General features: G+C 40.5%; 1 protein-coding gene across 1 annotated transcript in view; it reads left to right on the top strand.

Moving 5' to 3' along the window:
• The window catches only part of LOC120627450 (protein peste-like), a 61,163-nt gene that overhangs the window by 29,218 nt on the left and 17,834 nt on the right, over positions 1-14,111 (top strand). The window contains exon 10 of the mRNA XM_039895454.1: positions 6,900-7,166. Coding sequence (XP_039751388.1) covers positions 6,900-7,166 — 267 coding nt within the window. The remainder of the gene's footprint in view (positions 1-6,899; positions 7,167-14,111) is intronic.

Below are 14,111 nucleotides of genomic sequence, written 5' to 3'. Positions count from 1 at the left end.
CCGTGTGAATTAAGAGCTCAATCGTTTTGCGGAAATTATTTACCAATATTGGGGGCATTGGAAATGCCTTGGTTGTACAAACATAATAAGTATATTATTAAATTCATCATATCTAAGGATGATTGTCAGAGTGTGCTTGGAAAAGACACCTGTGAGAATATAGGCGTCATCAAGCGAATTTTCGCGATTAATATAGATACCTATAGCGATTTGTTTCGAGGTGTAGGAAAATTGCCAGGGAAATATAGAATAATAATTGATAAAGAAGTATGTCCGTCGATATGCCCAGTTCGTAAAATACCAATAGGTGTAAGGGATAAATTAAAAGGTGAACTAAATAATATGGAGCAGATGGGTATAATTAGGAAAGTGTCACATCCAACGCCTTGGGTAAACGCCATAGTTCTGCCAGCGAAGAAAGACGGTAGCGTGCGCGTGTGCCTCGACCCGCGGCCGCTCAACCGCGCCATTCGCCGCGCGCACTACCCGCTACCCACGCTCACCGAGATAGCTACTGCGCTGCGCGGTGCTAAGTACTTTAGCAAATTAGATGCGCGTTCTGGATTTTGGATGGTCCAGCTAGATGACCAAAGTGCAGACCTATGCACATTCGGTACTCCTTTTGGTCGTTATCAGTTTCTTCGCCTACCGTACGGCGTAAGTTGTGCTAGTGAAGTGTTTCACGCAAAGATCCGCCAAATTCTAGAGGATCTAGAAGGAGTAGAATCGTTTATTGACGATATTATAGTTTACGGGAGCACTATTGAAGAGCACGATATAAGATTAAGGAGATTATTAGATAGGGCTCGTGAAGTAGGTATTAGGTTCAATCGGGAGAAATGTGAGTTTCACGTGCAGCAAGTTACGTACTTAGGACATACGTTTAGTAAGAAGGGCATGCAAATTGATAAAAATAAATTGCTAGCAATAAAAGATATGCCCTGTCCGTGCGACAGAGGATCGTTGGAGAGATTTTTGGGCATGACGAATTATTTGTCGAAGTTTATTGCGGACTATGCTAATATCGCAAGTCCCCTTAGAAGCCTTTTGCGAAAAGGTATAGAGTGGTATTGGGATAGCAACCATGCGGCTGCAGTGTCAGCGCTGAAGGAAGCGCTGTGCCGCGCGCCGGTCCTGGCTCTGTACTCGGCCGATGAGCCCGTGCTGCTGACAGTGGACGCCAGCGCCAGCGCACTCGGCGCAGCGTTGCTGCAGGCCGGCCGCCCGGTGGAGTTTGCGTCGGTGACGCTTTCAGAGACGCAGACTCGATATGCTCAAATAGAAAAAGAGTTGCTGGCGATAGTCTTTGCATTAGAAAGGATTCATCAGTACGTATACGGGAGGTCGGACGTCACGATAGAAACCGATCATAAGCCGCTAGAAACTCTTTTCAAAAAATCTTTAGATGGGGTTCCAGCGCGCTTGCAGCGTATGATGTTGCGTATTCAGTGTTACACTTTCAATGTAATTTACAAACCGGGGAAATATATGTACCTTGCTGACACATTGTCTCGGGCGGCCCTGGAGGAACCTATGGATGATAAACTTTCGTCTGAAATTGACGCGCAGGCGTGTTTTATTATTAACAATGTACCATTTAGTGACAGTAAAATACAAAGCGTTCGTAAAGCGACAGGTACGGATCCAGAATGTAAAATTTTAGTTAATTATGTTTTATTTGGATGGCCGCGTTATAGATACGATGCAGATCATTTAGTCCGGGCACATTGGTCATACAGAACGTCATTTGAATATATAGGGGGTGTCTTATTTAAGGATAACCTGGTATTCATACCGCGTAAACTGCGGGGTGTTATGCTGGAGCGTGTACACGAAGGCCACCTCGGTATAGACCGATGTAAGCGGCGCGCGCGTGACGTCATGTTTTGGAATGGTATGTCTCGCGACGTGGAGCAAAAGGTACGCACGTGTGCCGCGTGTGCTGAACACGCCGCTAGGCCAGCGAGAGAATCGATGATTTCTCATTCAATACCTAATCTGCCGTGGAGAAAGGTTGGCTCGGATATATTCCTGTTTCGTCAAAAATACTTTTTAATACTAGTAGACTATTTCTCAAATTTCATAGAAGTCAGTCCTATATCTAACGCAGGATCCAGGGCGGTTATATTAGCCATGAAAGAGCAGTTCGCAAGGCACGGAATAGTTGATGAGCTCATAACTGACAACGGTCCTGCCTATTCCTCCAAAGAATTTCGTGAGTTTAGTGTTGACTGGTGTTTCAGACACACCACCACATCGCCTAATTATGCACAGGCGAACGGGCTTAGTGAAAGGGCGGTACAGACTGTGAAAAATATTATAAAAAAGTCAATCATGACCGGATCAGATTTTTATCTCGGTTTGCTTAATTTCAGGTCGACTCCGCGTGACGGAGTTAGTTCACCGGCTCAGTTGTTAATGGGTAGACGATTAAATACAAGACTCCCGGTGCATATAAATAAATTGATGCCAGAAAGAAACAATAATTCCGATTATATCAATATAAATAACAATCGTTTACGTGCTAAACTTTACTATGATAGGCAGTCGCGTGATTTACCCGAATTAAATGCTGGTAAACCGGTAGTAGTACTTCGGGGGTCGGAGTTGCTCGCGTCCGTAGGTTATACCAAAACTAGGTCCGAAACCTCTTTACCCTACACGTGACCCCTGGGTGGTGCCAAACGAGCAACATAGGTGGTAGGCTTCGGCCGAGGCTAGAATAACCACCCTGCGAGCAAAGCCGCGTCGCCAAGCGACTCGTCGTATTCCGGTGCGATGCTCGTAGTAGCGTTTTTTTCAAGGGGTATGGGTATGTACAGTTGCGCTGAGTTTTAATGACAGGGCCCCATTTGTGAGGTGTCTGCGCTGGACGTCTGGATTTGGAGGCTAGCGGGATCCGAAGCACGGTGCACCGCTGGCCGACCGCAGTTAGTAGGGGGCCCAATTAGTAGGTTCGCCACCTATGAAAGGCTGCCCCGCCAACTAGCGAAAAATCCTGGGATGGCCTCCATCGTGCCGGTTGGCGACCGTAGAGAGGATCCGATGGCAATTCCCAGGGGGGTTCGGGCGTCCCCGCAGTCTCCAGTCGAGCCTTCCTACTGTGCGGTCACTTCGTAAATCGTGGAGTCAATGAACTTAGCGCCTCGTACAGCTGTCATTCCCCTTCCTATTCATCCTTGCATACTATGGAACCGAAAAAAAAGAAGAGTAAGTTTTCACAGCGGTTGCACCTCCTCTCGTTAAAAGTGCACCTCTCCAATATCAGAGGACTGCACTCTAATCTCCTTGCAGTCCACCACCATCTGGAGACTGAAAGGCCGCATTTACTCTTCTTGATGGAGACGCAAATCGGAAGACCAGCGGATATAGCATACCTGCAGTACCCCGGATACACGCTTGAGCATAACTTTAGATCACGTGCGGGGGTATGTTTGTTTGCAAGAAATGATATCTGCTGTCGGCGTCTTCGCAACTTGGAGGTACCCGACTTTTCTATCTTGTGGTGCTTATTGGATACGGGCATGGAGCAAATCATTTATGCGTGTACCTATCGGTCGCACAGCGGTGATATGGAGACAACTCGAATGTTCGAGTACCTCAGCGAGACGGCTGATACCGTCCAGTGTCGATATCCGACTGCTAAACTGGTTTTCTTGGGGGACTTTAATGCTCACCACAAGGATTGGTTGTTCCCATACCAAAATACCGACCACGCCGGGAGAGAGACGCTGAAATTTGCCCTGGCGTTTGACCTCTCTCAGCTAGTCCACGAAGCAACTCGGATACCTGACGTTGACGGTCATTCTCCTAACTGTCTTGACCTTCTGCTGACCACCGACCCAGACCGGTTTTCAGTATCAGTTACGGCCCCTTTGGGTACTTCTGATCACTGTGTAGTTAAGTCGGTATCGAATTATCATCCTCTGGACTCTGGTTCCTCCGGAACCAGGCGGGTGTGGCGATACAAGTCAGCAGACTGGGATGAAATGCGACACTTTTTTGCATGTTATCCCTGGCGACAAACTTGCTTCTCTTCTGATGATCCGTCGAACTGCGAGAAAGCCATATCGGAAGTGATACGTCAAGCAATGGAGTTTTTTATACCTTACGCTGACGTATCGCTAGATAGCAAGATTCCACGCTGGTACAATGCAGAATGCGCCCAAGCTGAAGCTCGTAAGAACATGGCTTTTGCTGCATGGGCTGACGCGCGTGCCCAAAAAGCTCCGGACATCAGTACGAAAAAGCGAGCCTTTAATTATGCCGCCAAGTCCTACAAGAAGGTTCTTAGGAAGGCTCGTTTCAACCGCACTAATCGAATTGGGGCCAAATTAGCATCATATCCGCGTGGAAGTAAAGCCTTTTGGTCTCTTTCGAAGTCGGTGGAAACGAACTTCTGCCGTCCTTCGCTGCCACCTCTGCTAAAACCGGATGGGGCGCTGGCTTTTACTGCAACAGAAAAAGCTAACATCTTAGCGACTCTGTTTGCTGAAAATTCACGTCTCGATTCTGGAAGCGCCTCTCCACCTACCCTTTCACCCTGCGACTCCGTCATGGCAGAGATAAAGATTCGCCAAGGTGAGGTTTTAAAAGTGCTGCGCAATCTAGACGTGAATAAGGCCAGCGGCCCAGACGGGATACCAGCAATAGTGCTCAGAACCTGTGCTGCCGAGCTGTCTCCAGTACTAACACGTTTGTTTCGCCTCTCGTTCAAAAATGCCCGAATCCCGAAAGCTTGGAAGGTTGCCAACGTACAACCGGTACCTAAGAAGGGTAGTCGTGCAGACCCGGCCAACTACAGGCCTATTGCAATCACCTCCATACTTTGCAAAAGTATGGAGCGTGTATTGAACCACCGGCTCCTGGCATACCTCGAGAAAAATGACCTTCTGTCGGATCAACAGTACGGCTTTCGTCGTAATAGATCGACGGGGGATCTTTTAGTGTATGCCACACACATCTGGGGCGAGGCCATTGACAAACATGGTGAAGCGCTAGCCGTTTCCCTTGACGTGTCAAAGGCTTTTGACCGGGTCTGGCATGAAGGCCTTTTAAATAGGTTACCTAGCTACGGGATACCCACTAGTCTCATCAACTGGATATCTGATTTCCTGAGTGGACGATCTTTTCGAGTTGTCTTAGATGGCTCCTCGTCAGATCAAATGGCAATCAATGCCGGTGTCCCTCAGGGGTCTGTTCTCTCCGCTACACTTTTTCTGCTTCACATTAATGATCTGTTGAAACCCGGTATCTTTGGGTACGCAGAGGATAGCACTGTAACGGAGAGATATATGCCCGGTCCCCGTGCTAGTGGTGCTGAAATTTTAGGACACAGAGAGGCTTTGGTGGAACGCATTAATCTGACCTTAAATGAGGTGTCTGATTGGGGAGACGCCAATTTGGTCAAATTTAATGCTACCAAAACGCAAGCGTGTTTATTTACTACCAAACGGAGCCCATTTCCTCTGACTCCGACTTTCCGAGGTATATCTTTGCCTATTACCGACAGTTTAGAGCTTCTAGGTGTCAATATTTCATCCAACCTCAACTTTGGACAATACATCGAATCCAGGGCAAAAACAGCTGGCAAGAAACTTGGCATCCTCAATAAGGTCAAGCGGTACTTCACGCCTGAACAGCTTCTTACCTTGTACCAAGCTCAAGTTCGATCGTGCATGGAGTACTGTTCCCATTTATGGGATGGCTCTGCCAAGTATCAGCTTGATGCCCTGGATTCGGTTGATCGCCGTGCTAGAAGGCTCATCGGTGACCTAGCCAATAAAAAACTTAAGAGTTTGGAACATCGTCGCAAGGTTGCCTGCCTTTCGGTGTTCTATAGGATATATTTCGGAGAGTGTGCTCAAGAACTATTTGATCTAGTTCCCCCCTCGCCTTTTTACCATCGAACCGCGAGGCACCGGAAGGATCTGCATCCCTACGTGGTCGATATACCGCGGACGCGTACGAAGCGCTTCGCATCTTCGTTTCTAATTCGCACCGCTGGGATCTGGAATGCTCTTCCAGCTTCCATTTTCCCCAGTTCTTACAACATTAGTACCTTCAAATCAAAAGTGAATAGGCATCTTCTAGGCAAGCGCGCTCCACCTTAGGCTGCATCATCGCTTACCATCAGGTGTGATTGCAGTCAAGCGCTCGTCTATAAATATAAAAAAAAAAAAAAAAAAAAAAAAAAAAAAAAAACTAGACGGTAGTACTAGACGTCGTATGATAGTGCATGCTTCGGCACGACAGCCGCGTTCTTATTTTGTTATCGATAGCTCAGGTAGAAAATATAGACGCAATCGGCGTCATCTTATTCGAGCCGAACATCCTACGGGAGGCCAGTCACCTCTTCCTTCTTTTGGAGAGAAGGAGGAAGGTGATGATAGTGCTGATCGTGTCAGTATGTACGGCGACGCTGAGGGTAATATTAGTGGAACTGAGGAGCCTCGGGTTTACGGCGAGGCTAACTCTAGGTCGGCAAGTAGCTCGCCCAGTGGCACCGAACGAACTCGAAAGGCTGCAAACAGAGCTCGCGATCAGCTGGCATTGTTTTTTAAAAAAAATATATATATTACTTATGTAATAATCAAGGGAAACATGTCTTATTTGGTAATATAGTGATATTGTCATAATATGGTGGTGGTAATTTAAGTAGCATAACTATTATCTTTAGTTTATTTAAGGGGAAAGATGTTGTGTATTTAAGTTAACTTAGAAAATTATATGTGGGTAGACGGAAAATGTTTTACGAATAAACAGTCACAATCAAGCAGCTGGTCGTTTCATTACACTGTTTGATTCGCCAAATATTAGTATTAAAAAAAACATTAAATGGTTATATTTATACCTTAATGATGGTAAGCACTGTTAACTCTATACATTATTTTTTGCAGTCTCTACGAAAAGGTCCCCAAAATGCTATTCCCTATATTTTGGGTCGAGCAAAGAGTCAAAGTCAGTGAACCTGTCATATCGGAGCTGCGAACTGTGCGCGCCATCTTGGATTGGGGTGGGACAGTCTGCGCGTGCGCGGCTATCCTATTTGCGAGCTACGTCACCATAGCAACGTGCTGCGCTAAGAAATCTCAGTACTCCAAGCCTCAAGAGATGATCGTCTCGGAGAAGCCGAAAGATGAAGCCGAAATGAAGTTGAACTCTATGTAAACATGCGACTGATTTGTAATTTAGTTAATATTTTAAGGAGATAACCACACAGGAGCCGAGTCGGGTGCGGGTGAAAGTTATTGTAATCTATGTTTTAAACAAAATGTCGGGCACTGGGACTGTATTTTGTGTGACATTTTCTAATAATGCCTACATTATGATGTTCATACACAATAGTTTAAAGCGCTTTTCGAATGTAATCGAAAACCGAGATAGAGTAATAAGGAAATTATAGGTATAATAAGAGAGCTAAACGTATGACAGTAGCAATGTACATATTGCTACTAAACCTAATTTTAATGATATCGAACAAAAATAAGTCAGCTTATTTTTTAAACCCTGTCAATGCTTTTAATGTCAATGAGTGTTTTGTAAAAAATCTAAAGAAAGTGCCTGGATCCGGCCCATTCCGCCGCAACTGTTGTGTGTTTAGTGTTTTATTGTATTATTCGGTAAGCCATTTTGTAAATTTGTTGAGATCTGTGCCCTAAGTGTAAGTTTTCAAGAAAACATGCGATGCATTGATGTGAGTGTTAGTTTATCATTTCACATGGACCAAGTTTAAGTTATTATTTGACAACTCCGTATTCATTTGGCTGACTAACTGACTAAAAAAGTCTAAAAACGTGTGTTACTAAATATTTTTTTGCCTGAGTACTTATTATGCTAATACTTGCACAAAAATAATTATTGCTTTTCAGAGGAGTAATTTAAATATATCTAATAAAATATTACATTTTAATTTTTAATTATAATTTGATATTTTTTTTTTTTTTTTTTTTTTTAAATAAATAAAATAAAATAAATATAATATCTAATAAAATAAATAAGAGAAAGAATTTACCTCCAACTTGTACATTTACTAGTTAAAGATTATTTGATGATAATTCTTTTCTACTCGATAAGAATTTGAAATTGTTTATATGCCTCCGAACCGATTAGTGGCAAGGGTTTAATATCATTGCCATAACCCGCACAAGATACGCAAATACCATCTCATCACGTAACCACGTCATATTTTCAAAGGGCTAATTTTAGTGTAATAAAAAAAAAAGTGTAATATTTTAGTTTTTAAATTCAATATAATGTAATTTATTTTAGTTTGATAACTTTAAAAAGCATTAATAAAGTTTAGACTTAACTTCATATTCCGTCATAATGACAGCTAGCACCATCCTAGAACGCTATACTCATGTCTTAACGTTCACGTTCCTCACGATCGATGTAACTTTGAAACTTGCACTAGGGTTTGGTTTATTACGAAGCTGCGTATTATTTACTTGCAAGCATCGATAATAATAAGTTATAATATAAATTGATGACCATAGTTATATCAACAGAGAAGACACAAACTATTTCGTTACCTCCAAATGCAGTTCTGGTAATTATTGCGTTCAAACGAATAAGCTCAAAGTATAAGGCTTTGGCTAAACGTACTCAAGCCTGGTGTTGGTCGGTGTACGCCCGACTATATTAAGTCCCTTATGGGTCTGTAGTCATGAGTTTAGTCGTGATTGCATTTGTTGTGTGATTCAATATGGTAAAAGACCGCTTCGGTGCACATCGGATGCTTCGCGCTTTATTGTAAGAGCATCCGATGTGCAACCGATGTGATTTTTATTTTACCGTAGAGAATGACAAAACCGCACTGTCCGCAGGCAAGGTCTGCGCCAACGGTCCCAGCAACGTAAAGCACCAAGAAAAGGCGGTGCCCGCGTCGGGCATACACCGACCAAAACCGGATGTGAGTACGGGCAAATGGAATTTATAATGCAGTTAAAAATGCTTTCCAGGTGTCGGCTAATAATTAAGCCAAGTAAAATTTATAATGACAGCAATACGAGCTTCGTAGTAAGGTGGAGGGGATATTTGAGTTGATTGCACATAACCGCAAAAGCCGCAGCAGGAGCCATAGATAGCGTACGCAACGCTTTTTAAGGGCCTACTTTAAATCGCCCTTTAAGAACTAAATATTGTATATTTATTTATTTATTTACCAAAACAAAGAAAAAAAACAGTTAAAAAGTCAGGACGTGTTACGTGACGTGACGAACGTGTCTGAGAGCTTGTCTCTAAAGGGTTTTTTTTCCAGAAGTTACCGTTCTCTACAGTTTTTTTTTCTTTTTGGGATTGTGTGTAGTTGACGCGGGCTTGTTGGCGAGCCTCTGAATGGGGCTCTGCCAGGAAGAGTTTGAACAGTAGGGGTCGAAGAAGCGAACGGATCGTCGGCTGTGAGTAAATGGTTTTTTTTTTTTGCTAAAAAATATATTGTCTTCGCATCCCAACACATTATTAAGTGTTTCTAGTAGGGTATCAGTGTGTCCACAATCCGGCTAAGTGAGTATGTAACCGTTTACAATCTTGCGGCTTTTGCGACTCTTGCAGAAATCTGCGATCAACTTTGATAAGAACCACAAAACCATTGTTTGTTATAATTATAAATGCCAGTCGATTTGTTCTTTAGTTTAGTTTAAAATTACAGTGTGACTCGATTAAATACTGGATCCTTAGTGAGTGTTTTCCAGGTGAAAAAGAATATTCAGTATAGATACTATACGTCAAACGTGAGCTTGCAATTCTCTCACTAAGGGCATTTTTAGATTATTGTAGATAGATATTTTTGTAGTTAGATTTAAGAAAGCTTTATTAATTTTAGGTTGCACCTTCCCAATTTATTTAGTTATTATCTAAGGTGACAACAATACCCACCTTCTGATTCTCTTTAAGGCCAAAGGCGTAATCGCCTATGAAATTTTTTCAAACATGTTTCAACAATAAAAATAACTTATATAAGGTCTGAAAATTAAAATAGACTCAAAGACCACGTAATCACTCCAGGAAATCTTATTTAAACGCATTTTTTATAATAATATTTATAAGCCCGCCAACTCGCATGGCGCGTGGTGGATCTATTTCTAAAACCGTCTCTCCTACGAGGCGCAAGGGATCCGAGGAATCCGCTACCTATCAACGTCCCACTGGTGGGTGCAAATGATCCCATGATACGTGGTTAACCACGTGACCACCAGCGTTTGCATAGATTTCCTTGAAAATAACTGCTCCAACACGTTATTCATTACAAATAAATTTTATTTCACCGTGAAAATGTTTTTTAAATGTATTAAAAGTAAGATGTTTTACGGTAGATTATCAAAAGTTTATTAAATTTGAATTTTCGATTTAATTAACAGGAATGTAAGTGGCTATAGTTGATTTAATAAAAAAGAATGGGAGAAGGTTCTCAACTAATAGGTATTTTTGAAGCGAAGCTTAATAACGCAATTCCTTGGTATTTTGATATATTATTGTAAAGTGCGAGCGAAAAGCAAGCGAGTCAGATAAGATATACCTCCAGGTCACGGAATGGGAAAACTATGTTTATAGATGGAGGTGGGTGCTTGTACACGGTGCAGGTGATTGCATTAAATGCTTCGCTTCACTGAGGTGACACCTCAACTTTTTATATTAAGGTACAGGGATTGTGCATTCCAAAACAACAGTGTAAAATGTTTTTTTTTTAATTTATAATAGAATAAGAGCCCACGATCTCCTCACCTACGTCATATAATGTAAGTGTCATTCTACATACAGTGCAACCTCTAAATATATAACAAATTGAAAGGGAACAATTTAGTAAACATTTATTTAAATTAAGGTTTGGTTGATCTAAAAAATGTATTTATTGAACTCAACATTGTTTTTAATACTAGGTTTTATATTGCAAAATTCAATATTTAGAAAAAGTATTTGCACTATTTTTGATAGTTGATAATTCGTTATAAAGAAGTTTATCGCAAAAAAAATTGCAATGTAAAAATATATTAACGAAGGGTTACGAAGAATTTATTAAATCGAGGAAGTCAATTATATTAAGGTTGCACTGTACACATTAAATTGACAACCCAAAAAATTGTTCTTTTCCACCAATAACATAATGAAAGGGTAGTCACTAATTTGGTAGGCACAAGGTGGCACACGAAGTGCACAAGATAGTTGCCACAATGTGATCGTCAGCTCTTGGACCATGAGTTCATTTAAGAAGATAGATAATTGTTAAGACATAATAATTAAGGCAGATTTTTTAATGGCCTTTTAACCTAACTGAGGGATAAATTTTACACTTTCTTTCAAGGTCTTAATGCTCGAGTTAACGATTAATTGGCGATTGATAAATCGATCCTTAGTAAAACTAGTTTGATAATAGATTAAGTCAAAACGAAATTATTATTTTTATAGCTATAGAATTACATTTTGTATTTTGTCCATGGATATAATATTTCTGTTAATGCTTAGCCTGTTTTACTGCGGATTATAAGGTTTGGTTTCGACTCTAGTTTTCTATAAGTATTTTATAAGGATAATGGGATTTTCAGCCCTGAATGATTGCATTTTAACGCGTTATCTATGCTTTATAAAGCTTTGTCGTTAACCATGTATTTGTGGGGACTCGGCAAAAAGGTGTCACAGAGGGGTATTTTGTCGGCTTTTGGCTTCTTATTATATTCTGCATGATCCATTTTGGTGCCCTTGACGGCTGTCTTACAAGATGGGATTGCAGCCCAAAAACACAAAAATTTGATTGCTAATCTCCTTTTTATTTTGTAACGGCAAATATTAAAAACAGAGTAATACGCCTGTGGAATTTATTTAGCAAATATTAGCTTCTGTATAATTGCATATTATATTTTGTAAGGCGTTTCCAATCCTTATATAATAGCAATTTCAAATTTTCCATATCTTTGCAAATGCTATATTTTACCGAAATCTAAATATGTGAATTAATGCATTTTTCACTCGATCCAGAACATGGTATATTATGATCATCAATTACAAACTCACTACCGCCCCACTACAGGGTCTCCCACAATGAGAAGGACTTTAGGCCGTAGTTAACCACGTTGGTGGACTCCACAAACCTTTGAGAACATTATGGAAAACTCTCAGGCATGCGTTTGGTTTCCTCACGATGTTTTTTTTTTCACCGTTGCAGCAAGTGATAATTTATTTGATTAAAACGCACAACATTGTACCATCGCGATAATTATTAACGACCAAGTAAAAAAAAAACCTTCTGCAAAGTCTCTAAATACTATTTCTTCTTCTAGTGTCTCGGAAGGAAATGTTTTCGTGAAGTCGGCTTTGGACACATCTGCTCTGAATTGTTGGGAACTTAATAAACTACTGGCGAACAATTCCCAGCCAAGATGTTTTTCTCCTGCTCTCCGCCATTTTGCCTTATTTCTTGCCGTTGATTGTCATCCTTTGTTACATTTTGTGTAATTCAGATGTACGCCATTTTATTTCCTTTACAGTTAGCAGAATCTCCTTTTGTTTACGAACAACGAAATCATCTTTATTATCCGTTAAGGTCGAGTTATGTGTTTGCTTTTGTGTCTGTCTGTTATCATTTCACTAAAAATAACTGCTGGACAGATTTTCATGTTTTTTTTTAATTTACTTGTGCATCATATCAGAGAAGGTTTGTAGACATGTTTTACGTTTATAGGCCATGAGGGGGCGCTTACATGTCTTATTAAATGCTTAAAATTTTCCATTTCCAGTGCATTGCAATAAAATTTCATACATTGTCACAAAAACAAATTTTTAGAATGGATTAGGTATTATTTCTTTGGAGCCCTAGCTCTCTATTTCATTTGAATATAACAAATTTTACAGTCCTTTTATATAATTATTAAATGTACGTCTCAAAATGCATGAATGAATATTTTAATGTCATAGAGAGTTCTGGTCCCGATCTCCTCAAACGGTAATGACAAAATATAGGTTTAACTAAAAACGCAGTAATATTTCTATAATCTTGTTGGTAGAACCCAGACAATGCGTTTGGATGCACTGTGAGAAAGCACAGTAATGTTTGTAAATATTTGTGTATTTGTACGTCTCCACCAGCGGACATGCTCGATATTTAGTTTGCTCGTCGAACAAGTTCCCCAGTGGAGACCGTCACGTAATAATAATTAAGATGATTCTATGAAAATTTTGTATGTTTATATGTATATTCAATACCTGTGTATTTTTGTAAATTAATCGTTTGAAAAATAAGGTACCCAACGTATATTTTGATGCGATATCTATTAAAAATCTTATAGCATATGTATTTGTTTTATTTTCAACTACGGACTTTTTTCTTGCCGTGCGGTGATCCGACAGCAGATCAGAATATACTTGTCACTTAATACAAAGAGAAGGTGTCAACCTTCTCTTTGTATTTCAGGTTTTTGAAGTTATACTTCTTTTGGTGCGTTAGGGAAAAATGTTTTTTTTCTATCGTAAGTGTCATCTTTTCTACAAACGTAGAATAAGGCGGAAGGTAAAATTGTTGAAAAGATTTTTATCTTTTTACGCCAAAGATTTATAGCTTCTTACTTTATTTGTAAGTACACCATCGTTCAAAAGAACAAACACTTCAAGAATGTTTTTTAGTATTTGTTTTTATAAAGGCAGTAGAAATACACCATCTGTGAAAAATTTATCCGTCTGACTTTTTATTTATTTACTACTTATTTAATAAAACCCTTTATTTCTACACCACTATCCAGTGAGGGAAACGAAGGATGATTGGAGAAAAATACAAAAAGCGGCCTTATCGCTAAGGCAACCTTAGGATTAGGAAAATTAGAAAGAAACACCAAGGGGTACACTGTTTAAAACATACATACGAATAACTACATACTTATACATAAACCGGACTTCACAAATGGATGAAAGGCGTGGGCAGCACGTTGTAGGACGTGCTGCCCACACCCTTCGTAGTGTTGCTCTGTTTATAGGCGATAGCTTTCCACTTACTATCAGGTGGGCCTCATGCTTAGACCGTGAATTATAACTTTTTTTTTGAAATCTCTTTTAAAGAGCTGAGTCACTAAAGTGACTATCTAACTCTTGTGGGTCTACAATTACTACCTTACAAACTAGCTTAT

The sequence above is a fragment of the Pararge aegeria genome, chromosome 11 (assembly GCF_905163445.1).
Source record: "Pararge aegeria chromosome 11, ilParAegt1.1, whole genome shotgun sequence".
NCBI classification, from domain to species: Eukaryota; Metazoa; Arthropoda; class Insecta; order Lepidoptera; family Nymphalidae; genus Pararge; species Pararge aegeria.
Note: the sequence above shows the minus strand (reverse complement) of the source record. Positions and strands in the feature narration are given on the sequence as shown.